Below are 12,106 nucleotides of genomic sequence, written 5' to 3' on the forward strand. Positions count from 1 at the left end.
CTCATTTTTCAGTGAACCCTGTCCCTATTGTCAAAATATCCCTTTACTAGGGTGGACCTTTCCACTAAAAGGAGTAAAAAAGACTATTAAACTTGCCTTTCCCCTTCTATTTACTGAAACTTTGACTTAACGGTGGCAAATTTCATTTTGGCTCCTATTTTAATGCTATCAGTTACTGGTTACTATCAACTAGACAGTATACCCAAAGCTTTACCTACATTATGTCTTCTACCTTCAGAACAGCTATCTGATGTAGGCATGATCCCTATTTCACAGACAGGGAAACTCAGGATCAAAAGTTAAGTAATCAGCCCAAGGCGTCACAGCTGTGCAATCAAGATCTGCACTAATCAGTGAAGAGCAAAAACCTCCATTAGTTTTTTTCTCACATGCAAAATTTGGGAGCCAACCCAATAATTTAAAATCCTATAGGCACAGAAAGAGAGAGTGAGATGTTTTATGAGCCATGAAACTTCTCAAGTGAGTCAGGAAACCCAAAGTTTGAAAAATTTTAATGATTCTCTAACAGATTTAACCAAGTGGCAACTGGATTTAATGCTGCCTATTTCTTCCAATTAAAACCCACATAGACCTGGCAAAAAGTAAAATGTTTTGAAAAAGCACTTTTTAAATGTGATTTTTATCCCTTTCTCAAATCTACATGAGATTAATACAGGCTGTCAATAAATGTTAGGTCCCTTCGCCTTCACAGAATCTTACAATTGAGGAACTAAATAGGACCAAAGTAACTACACGGTCCAAGCCTTTCAATGAGAACGACTGAGACCCAGGGAAAGGAAAGAAGTAACTTGCCCAAGGGACCTCATTTGATCCTCAGAACAATTCTGTTGGTTATTATTATATATTCCCAATTTTTCTGCTTTGTAAAAGAGAAAACACAGATTCAGAGAAAATAAGTGGAAAATCTATTTCTGAAATTTGAGTCCTCAAATTCTGGCAGAAAGATGGAAACCACAAGAAAGAGTGAATAAAATGCTGAAAGTAAAAACATGATAACAGAGATGAAGAATGGCTGATCAGTATGATCAGCAGACTACATAGACCCAAGGAAAGAATTAATTCACTCAAGGATAGGTCAATAGAAATTACCCAAAGTCAAACACAAAGCAAAAAAAAGTGAAAAAACCCAGAACAGAGCATCCAAGGACTATAAGACAATATCAAATGGTCTAACATATGTGTAACTGGAATCCCAGAAGGTAGAATGGGGTAGAGGGAATATTAGAAGAAATAATGACTGAGAATTTTCCAAAACTAACAAAACAAATCAAAGCAAAGATCCAAGAAGCTCAGAGAATCCCAAGCAGGATTAATACAAAACGCACACACATACACCCTCTACACACATTATATTCAAACTGCTGAAAATCAAAGATAAAGAGATCATCTTGATGGCAGCAAAAGGCAGGAAAAGACACATTACACACAGAAAAACAAAGATGAAGCAAACTTGTCAGAAACTATGCAAAGCAGAAACCATGAATGGCATCTTTAAATTACTGAATTTTTAAAAACCACTATTAACCCAGAATTCTACACCCAGAAAAAATGTCTCTCAGAATTGAAGAATTCTTCAGGCAAAAAAAAAAAAAACAAAACTAAGAGAATTTATTAGCAGCAAACTGGAATTACAAAAAATGTTAAAGAAAGTTCTATAGGCAGCAAGAATATGATACCAGACAAACTTGGATGTAGACAAAGAAATAAAAATCTCCAAAAGTGGGTAAAATGAAGGTTTGAAATTTTCCATAATAAAAAGGATTTTTTTAATTAAAAAAAATAAAGGTGTGAATATATGTATATAACAACATTCACATTATATAGTCTTTTTGCACATTTCTACAAAATTAATAATGTAGAAGGCAGAATTAATTTTTAAACTAGTAATAGACCATTAAAAAATAATTCTAAGGCAGAACACAGCTGATATCTACTTCATGTATGACTTAAATTCACATCCTTAAAGTTAAGGAAGAACAATGTTTAATATCTTCACATTTCTTCCTACATGTTGTGCATTACAGTTGAAAAATAAAAAAGCTTCCATAATATCTCGTACAGCAGTCATAGTACAGGCAACTGTTTCCTGGACTCCACATTCAGTATGAGCCTTGATAGCTAAACCCAAGGCCTTCCAGTGAATTTGATATGCTCTATTAGGGGTATGTATTTTTTAGGAAATAAACCTGTAAAAAGTTTTATCCTAAATTTCCATGTTACTTCTAATGAAGATGTAGCTGTTGAGTAAATGTATTTGTAGATAATAGTATCACACAAAGGTTCTGGCACCTGATATGTAAAAACCAGTTAGATCAAATCAGATATCACCTGAGGGCATCAGAAGTAACAGGGCAGGAAGGATGGGCAAAGGCAGGGGACCCATCGAGTAGCAAAAAGTCTGGCAGATGTGAATCTAGTTCATAGAAGCACGCAGGCCAGGAAGGATTAGGAAGATTGGAGGTAGGTAGGGTCCAAAATCCGGGAAGTCGGAAGGCACCTTGGTAAAGGCAAAGACTTTTTTACTCTGAGCTTTTTCACTGCCCTCTTTTTATACTCTGAGCTTACTGTCCATAGTATGACTTTCTCCTAATTTAGAGGTACAAAGCTTCCCAAAAGATTCTTACAGTAATCTAATAACAGTATTACCTAATGCTATGAATAGCTCCATGATACACCAGTTTTTTGTAGCCATGGTTTGAAAATAATGGAAAATGTGCTACAATATGGTTATAGACAATTAAAATAAGAAGTTACCAGATTTTCGGACTATATTCTTCAAATAAGAACCATTGATTCTTCAAATAAATACTGAGAACCACACAAAGTACCTGAGATTCAAAGCCAGATAAGATGAGCCCCTGCCCGCACTGAGCTCTAGTTCAGCAAAAGAGGCTAAGTACTATGATACATGGGTAGTGCCAAAAATAAAAAGTACTGCTAGAATAGAGATGGGGAACCATTAGCAAACATGTGTGAGATCGGTTGAAATTACTTCCTAAACTTCTGAAGCCAACACTGGAAAATGATCCTTTGGTGTCTAAAATAAAATGTGTCTTATGCCCAAAACATACTAAAAATTCTTACTAGCTATGATGGGGAAATATTGACTGCCAAATAAGAATTATCCCACTCAGAAATGCTTAGTAGTAAACAAACAGAGCATGAAGTTGGTCTAAAAAAAACAAATATCATCCATTTCTCACTTTGTATCCATTAAGATCTCTTTATACTAAAGATGTTACGATTGTTTCAGGTAGGAAGGGGCCTTTCAGTCTTGGAGAAAAGGGAAAACATCTTTCGTTTTCTGACACAATTAGCACAGGGCTATATTTACAAAGCTACTAGAATAATATTTTCATGTTGATGTCACTGGTGAGATTCCTACTAACACTGAGTTAAATACCATCTGGTCACATACGAGGCATGACCAAACAATATGGGGAATGTTTAAATTTTTTTTAAAAATTATTACAGTAAAAAACGCATTGCCATTAATCCCCCCTCAAAATACTGCCCCTCACTTTGCACACACTTATCCCATCATTTTTGCCACTTTCTGAAGCAGTTCTATAAGTCCTCTTTTGTGAGTGTCTTTAGTTGCGCTGTTATGGCTGCCTGAATCATTATGGATGTCCTGAATCATTCTGACTTTGGGGAAGAGCCAGAAGGTGCACAGTGCCAGATCTAGTGAATAAGGTGGATGAGGACCGACTATAATGTTTTTATTTGACAGAAACTGCCATATACCAGAAGCGATGTGTGACATGGAGCATTGTCATGATGGAGGACGATTTATGGCACACTTCAAAACACACCTTCAACCGTAGCTCACACCCGGCTGACTGCACTGAACAAGTTGAAACTGTCACACATTGTTACTAAGGTTTAACCTGCCGCTTCCCGTATTGAAGATCCCTGCCTTTCCATTGGATGGCACTCAGCAGCAGCATTCACCATATTTTGTGATCACAATGGAAAGGTTCCCTGTCACACATCGCTTCTGGTACAGCAATTTCTGTCAAATAAAAACACTACAGTGTGTCCTCATCCACCTTATTCACCAGATCTGGAATCATGTGACTTCTGGCTCTTCCCCAAAGTAAAAATGACCACGAAAGGTAAACGTTTTGAATTGACATCCAGGCAGCCACGACAGCACAATTCAAAACACTCATGAAAGAGGACTTCCAGAACTGCTTCAGAAAGTAGCAAGAACAATGGGATAAGCATGTTTGAAGCGAACGGGTGTATTTTGAGGGGGATTAACGGCAATGTGTCTTTTATTGTAATAAATTTGTTTTATTTAAACATTCGCCATATTTGTTGATCACACCTTGTACATCTAGAGTTGCTGCGATTCGGAATTTCGGATGGGCTACAAGCTCCCTTGTCATTCCCCCAGAGTGAGCCAGAGAACTGCATTCTCCCATATTCAGAGCAACAGCAAGTGGCAACCTGGGAGGCTGGCCCAAAGGGAGAGAACTGATGTGAAGATAGTGTAAACCCTGCAAAAAAAAGACAAACCAGAGTCGATTCCTATATCATTTGGGCCAGTGATTCACAACTATAGCATTGCCCATACTTCTGTGTTTTTATCAGTTTACTAGTATTCATTACTAACAATTAAGGATTGAAGCTTAGAAATTTAAGCAGAATCAAGATGACCCTTCACACAAGCTTACATTCCTATAGGCCAGAAATAAAGGAGAGCTAAACTGGTAGGCTAAGAATTGCAATGACCTGAAACCTACACCTCGTGACAAGCATACAGATGCCATCCTTCTTGTGTGCCTAGATCTCTGTGGCAGATTCATCCTTTCTGTCCATGGTACCTTTCCCAGGTTCCAATGAAATACCAACCCTGTGCGAAGGCTGAAGCAAGCTAAGAGGTGCCCTTTCACCCAGCACAGGCTCCCAGAATGTATCCTTGGGAAATGTTTGTTAATTTGTTGAATAATCAAATCCCTCCCACCCTAATTTTTCTCTTACCCATCACAGTCTACTTCCTGGGTAAACAGATCACCTCCAAAATTGGGTCAGAGTTCCAGGGGCTCTGCTGTAGTTTTCCTTGTCTCAACTATTCCCTGGCACACCCAGAAAGCCTCTTTAGTAGTCAATGAGTACATCTCCAAGGTCACTGCTTACATAGACATTTGTGTGATTTAAGTACGTATGTGACAAACACTGACCTATCTGTGAGGACTTTATTTTGTTCGTGCCCATTTGTTTTACACAAAAACCTCAGGTATTAAAGACAAATAGTCATACACTCCAAATCTCCAAAGCTCCCTCCAAGGACATACTGCTTCATTAAATTCCCCAATATGCTTTTATTTGTGCAGAGTAGTAACAAAAGAATAAAAGAGCTGATGTGTATCATTTTTGCCGCAATTTTCAGTAGAGTGAGCAGACCTGATGAAGTTGGGTAGCAATAAAACATGGAGGCTCTCAGCCTTCTGTTCATAAGCACCTGCAAATAAAATCTTGTAATAGGATTTTGAAAGACATTGCCTGTCCTTTGGGAAAGCTCTGGAAGGATCTGCCGTGCAAAACTACTTACAGTTACTATAAGTAATCCGTTTCATTTGCTAAGCCTGGTGATGGCAATTCATATTTGAAAGGTAAAAATAAATGCGTGATTTTAACAGGAAGTTAAAGGTAATAAGACACATTGAGTGGAAAGATACAGGCATCCATATCCAACTGCTTTTCTTAGTTCATGAACTTTATGCTAAATCACAAACATTCATCCGTTTAAGAAAAAATGGGGACATGGCAACTAGAGCTGTTTTATAAGTTATGTATTTGTATAGTAATAGAAAGATCACAGGGAAGTATGTAGCCAGGGTCTTCTCTCTTCCTCCAACTACCCCCAAAATAATAATGTGGGCCTGTTACAAAGAAGTCCTTACATCAGACTTCTCAGTGACTGTCTTTTCTTGCACATGAGCACATGGTAATTACTGGGCAGAGGCCAAGTTCATCCTGATTTGCGACAGAGTTAATAGCATCTTTTACCTCCATCATCAATGAAACATGATTAATTTTATACAGACTTGTCTGCAATCCTCAAACAGTATTTCTAAATGTCTTTCTTCTGAATCAGTGGGGAGCAGCTTTTTAATTTAAATGTATTATTTAATTTTTTAAACTTTTAGTTTTTGTGAGCTTCATTTTTCCCCATTACAGCCTACAAATGTCAGAAATTCTTCAGTACTTGATGATACCAAGGACAGACTGATGGGATAAAAGCTCTACTCTGTACCTCCTACTGCTACAGTCCAGCCATTTTCAGAAAGCTAATGGATTTACTGACTGTTCTTGCTCTATCGTAACCACTTTTTAAAAGAAGGAATTGATAGGTACTCAATACAGGATTCTTATTCCAATCTTGCTTGCTTCCCACAACGGAACAGGTAAAAACTGGCTTATGAAGACTACGGTGACTGATGGAGGAGGCACACGAAGATTACACTGATCATAACATAGCTAATGGGTGAGTAGAATTCAATAAATTTATGTTTCAAATTGAAATTAGATATTGTCTTTGCCAATGAAGATGTTTTAGTCCACAGCGATCTTACACAGAAACAAATGTATTTTCAGTTCTGTGGCGATACCTAAGAACTCTTAAGTGAGCAAATCCGTATTACAGTTAAAACAATAATTTACGGACTCCCCAAATAAGGAATAGAGTCCCTTCCTTTGTGTTCCTAGAGCACAGTATGTATATACCACCATCGTGGTAATTACCATTTCACATTATAATTATTTGCTTCCCCAGTAGATTATAAACTTTTTTTCCTTTTTTAAAGATTTTATTGGGGAATTGGGGGAGTGGAACAGCATTGGGGAATTGGAGAAGGGGAACAGACAAGTTGCTGTCCTTTTGTTCTTCAGTCTAGTTGTGGAGGACGTAGCTTCACTGGCCCATGTTGGTATTATCATTGCACTCTTCCCGGGTGAGGCAGTCACTCGCCAGCCACTCATGGCGGCTCAGGGCAGCCCACTGCAGCCCCACTGCAGCCTATGCCGTCACCGGTGACTCAGCAGCCCACCTTGGAGCTGTTGGTTCACCATCTTAGCTGTAGAGGGCACAGCGTCACTGGCCCTCATGTGGGATCCGAACCAGGGCTCTGCTGCTCAGAGCTGGCGTCCCAAGCCAACTCTTAACAAACGCGCCACTCGGCTGGCCCAGATTATAAACTTCTTGAAAGTAAGGATAATGTGTCTACGTTTTGTTTAAATCAGGGATTAGAACTGTTAGCAGGCATTCAAAATTCCTCAAGAGAAAGCCTATTCCATGCAAAACAATGTGTACTGAATCTTCCTCCTCTATGGCTGAACATATAAGGGCCATTCCTTCCACCTTACTTCCTATTTGGGGGCAGGGACTTGTTGACTTTATTCACTTCTATACCCCAGTAGATGCACAGGGTCCGACACATAGTAGTCGCTCAGTGAATTCGTTTAATGAGTGAAGGAACAAGGGTGGGTCTCTTCCCAGTGGAGTGGCATAATGTGAGAGCAAACATCCTTAGTGCCTCTCCTGCATGAGAGCGTTTCCCTAAAAAGCATTCTGTTGCATCATAAGCTCGCTCCTTTCCCCACAGGTATTATATAGGATGGCATTTCCCAAAAATGTTTGTTAATAGGTTTTACAAGGAAAATAAGTTCCAGATTTAACAAGTTTTAGAAATGCTGACTAACAAAGTCTAATCTTTACAGCAGGACCTCTCTGAGACCTATTGTGAGACTCTCCAAACTTATCTGGCCATACACCCATTGGGAGACAAACCTAGAGACAGAAAGTAGACTGGCGCTTGCTTAGGAGTGGATGTGAGTTAAGGGGAAATGGGGATTAACTGTTCATAGGAAGAGGGTTCCTTTTGGGGATGAAGAAAATGTTTTAAAATTGAGGTGATTATGCAACTGTGGGAATATATTAAAAACCATTGAATAATATACACTTTAGATGCATAAGCAGTATGTTATGTGAATTGTATCTCAATAAATTGATTATAAAAGAATTCACATTTTATGTGTATTGTACCTCAATAAATTTGATTATAAAAGAAATCAAACAGGCCGGTCGAGTGGCGTGTTGGTTAAGAGTTGGCTTCGGATGCCAGCTCTGAGCAGCAGGGCCCGGTTCAGATCCCACATGAGGGCCAGTGACGCTGCGCCCTCTACAGCTAAGATAGTGAACAACAGCTCAACCTGGAGCTGGGCTGCCAAGAGTCACCGGCGACGGCATAGGCTGAAGTTCCTGCTGCAGTGGGCTGCCATAAGCTACTGTGAGTGGCTGGCAGCTGGCGTGAGCTGCTGTGAGCCTCCGTGAGCGGCCGTCCAGTGGCCAGCAACCGATCTGCCTTACCCGGGAAGAGCGCAATGATAATACCAACATGGGCCAGTGATGCGATGTCCTCCACAACTAGACTGAAGAACGAATGGACAGCAACTTGTCTGTTCCCCTTCCCCAATTCCCCAACAAATTAAAAAACAAAAAAAAAAGAAATCAAACACTTAAAAGGGGACCACATTGTCCCCTTCATATATGGAGTTCTACTAACTTCATGATAGTAGATAGTTCTGACTCCATATGAACCCTTTTAATATGGCTACATTAGGTACACAATAAAATAAAAGCAGAATAGTTTTAACTAAAGAACTGGGTAATAATGAAATTTGATGGAAGAAAACATTTTTCTGAGAAATCAGAAGTTATAACAATTACTAGAGAGAATGCTGATTTTCACGGAACAGTTCAGTCCCTCTATAGGCAGTACAGGGGATAAGATAAACAAGGTTGCAGAGAACCAAAATAAAAGATAAAATAGATCAAAGTATAGCTAGAAAATTCAAGAGACCATAGGACACACATGTGGAGGCAAAACTAGACTGAGGTATAAACACAGCTACAGAAAGAATGTACTTGTCAGAAAAAAAGGGACTGGACAGAGCAGTGCATGCATAGTTACTATTTATTTAGCACCTATTAGGTGCCAAGATCTGTACTTGGCCAGTTATACTAAAAAATAACAGGCTGAGAGAGAAACGTTAATACTGAAGCTACCTTGGGAAGGGGTGCCAGGGCAGCAGGCTCTAGATTGCCGAATAGACAGTTCAGGATGTTGCTGCTACCATGAGTCATCCAGCCTACTCCCCTTCATCTGATTCCATGTCATTAGGCAACCTGCTGACTGTCCTCTGGCTTCCCAGAAGTCAACAAGTGATGTACACGACATAACTAGAGAGCTACAGAAAAGTAAAGCAATAGAGCAAAAGAGGCTACTGCATGTGCAGAGTCTGGGCGAAGACATACCGACTAAGCTGTTGACAATCGTTACCTCATGAAGTGGGACCAGAAAGGACTTTCCACTTACACATTTCCATATTTGGATTGGATTTTTTTTAAAATGTAACTATAGTACTTTTGTATTAGAAATAAATGTGATAATTCTTAAATAATAATTTGGCTTTATCTCAATATTAGAGCTAATGTGACAAAAATTATCTGGCATGTCCGTTTAATACATTAGCCTCCTGAATTGACACGTATGTCTTATGACCTTGATGTACATGAATACTATTAACGGAAGGATGCACTCTAAATATACTAGCAAAATTAGGTTTCTGAGCCTCCAAAGCCCAAGGGCTTGGTGACTTCTAAAATACGTGATACTTGGGAAAGCCTCCTTGCAGTCATCAGCTGGGCTTTCTTAGTTAAACCTGAACCACACTGAGTATCCTGCATTCAAATTCTACAAGCAGAAAATATTAAAGAGCCATAATTTATAACCCTTCCAGAGAACATTTCCCAACATTTCAGCATAATTTACAAACAGGCACCTCCTGGACAGACAGACTGGCCTTAGCCAACTAGCTTTGGAAGCAAAGAGGTTGGCTCTACACCACCAATAACTAACACCCTCTCCTTGCCCATGAACATATCAGAACCAGGGAGGGAGCCCCAAGAATATGCAAGTCATGAGTTTAGCTTGGCCCTAGAACCTAGGTCCTAAATTCCATTACACTCCCATCTCCAGCCCAGGGTTTAGAGTTAGGCATCAGAGTTCCCTGTAATCGGGTGTAAACATTAGCATCAGGTAACCAGCTGGCCCTCACCCACCTCAGAGTATGGCCAATTGGTTATCTCCAAATGACTGCTGGGTCTAAGAATGCTATATTGTCACAAATCCCCCAAACTCTACTTCTTGGTAAATTGAACTACTAAAAATCAAGACATCAATTATTTAAGTCTGAACTAGAAAAGAATAATACAGGCGATTCGAGCATCAAATTGATAGTTGGATTAGAAAACTATTCTAGTCCCTTCGAAACCCTGAGATACAATGGCTCCACAATAAACGAAGGTTTTCAAGAGAAGCCAAATTAATGAAACCGGCTAAAGATCTCAAGTGATTAGCGAAAACTCACACAAAAAGACAACACCCAAATAAGTCAGAAGGAACAATGAATCATCAACTTAATAGCCCTATATATGACAGATACTAAATTTGTTCTTTAAAAAAAAAAAATCAACCAAGAGAAATGAATGTTAATGGACCAACCTTGAATAAATGCTCTAAAAACATAAGCATTTATAAACTTCCACACCTAATGAGTCATTAAGACAGCCCACTCATAAGAAATAATTTTTGTCCACCTCCAAAGCCAAGTCTCAAGCTCAGACAAGCTCGTTTATATCTTGACTGGTCTGTATCCAATCCTGGCAACCTAGTTTTCCCACCAGCCAGTCCTTGTTGTGTCTGTGAAAGCTACTTCTCTCATATCTTAAGATTAATCTTCATTAACCCCTTAAAGCTACTTTTTTTTCTCTCCACACCCCCCCCCCATCCCACACCATGCCAACTGGTTCTTTCTGTACCGCCCAAAGTAATGATTCTCAATCACAGGCTTCAAACAACTACACAACTTCCAAGAACATTGCTCCCATATTCAGAAAGTCTCCACTTCTCTGAAAGCCAATGAAATTCTGCTTCTCTGCACAACGTTGACCTTGGAATAAAAATATATTAGAACTACATATGTGATCACAAAAAAAAAACAAACCATTCTAAGATGGTACATGTAAGGCTGGCTTACCAAATGACCAGCTCATAGTCCATTATTGAATAAAAAGTACAAGCCCCTGATGGAATCCCTATGTCCAACAAACATGAGACAGGACCCCAAGGCACCACACTTTGAAGCTTCCCTGCCCAACAATATGATAAGGCATCTCATCCCTGGCCAAGATGAGACCTATCTTTGGCCTCCCGGTCTACTACAAATGATCACTCAGGTCACCTTATTACTGTCTAGACACAAGTGTTCATGCTTTCACACATCACACTTATGAAAACTATTGTGAAGAGTAATTTAACAGTAGCAAAAGGAGAATAAAATACAGATATAAGAATGTAAATATGCTGAGACAGAGAAAAATAGCAAACACATGCACCCCTGCCAAGAGTACATAGGCTTCAGAAGAAGAAACCAAGGGAGAGACACCACTGCTCTGGTCTAACTGCTCTGCTAAGCGTTTGCCTAGCAACACCTCTCTCCTTTGTCCTCAGCCATTGTATGGTTTCGCCCCAAAGGGCTGCTCCCAGGGTAGGTTCCAGCAACCCTCCAGGGCTCCTTCCACCCCAGACACCCTTTGCAGGTCCAGCGTTCTCGTGCTGGTGGACGTCCAGCTCAGGCTACCCTGCATGATACAGCACAGTGGATATTTATTCTCAATTACCTCTATCTTATGCTTCCAAGGGAAGGCAGCTTCAAGCAGGTACGTGCTCTGGCCTAGGGTGACCTCTAGGCGGCTTCTCAGCATGCTCTGCCATGTCTGTGCAAGCAGGGAGCTGCAGCCAGCTGCACCGGCTCATGAGAGCCAGTGATGCACATCTCTGCCCATTCCTGCTCACTTCACCTTGGAAGTCTGAAGTATTTAGACCCTGAAAATCTGCAAACGTGACAAATCTGGGCATTTTCTTTCTTCCCTTGCAGAGCTGGTTGTTAAACATTTACCAATACACCACTACTTGTGCCTCAGTTTGTCATTCAATTAGTTTTTCTTTCATAC

At 39.8% G+C, this 12,106-nt stretch overlaps 1 protein-coding gene across 1 annotated transcript in view; it reads right to left on the reverse strand.

The window, feature by feature from the left end:
• The window catches only part of SLC44A1 (solute carrier family 44 member 1), a 104,545-nt gene extending 92,673 nt beyond the window's left edge, over positions 1 to 11,872 (reverse strand). The window contains exon 1 of the mRNA XM_019623686.1: positions 11,774 to 11,872. Coding sequence (XP_019479231.1) covers positions 11,774 to 11,857 — 84 coding nt within the window. The 5' untranslated portion in view covers positions 11,858 to 11,872. The remainder of the gene's footprint in view (positions 1 to 11,773) is intronic.
• Between the last annotated feature and the right edge of the window lie 234 nt (positions 11,873 to 12,106).

The sequence above is a fragment of the Hipposideros armiger genome, unplaced genomic scaffold (assembly GCF_001890085.2).
Source record: "Hipposideros armiger isolate ML-2016 unplaced genomic scaffold, ASM189008v1 scaffold_558, whole genome shotgun sequence".
Classification (NCBI taxonomy): Eukaryota; Metazoa; Chordata; class Mammalia; order Chiroptera; family Hipposideridae; genus Hipposideros; species Hipposideros armiger.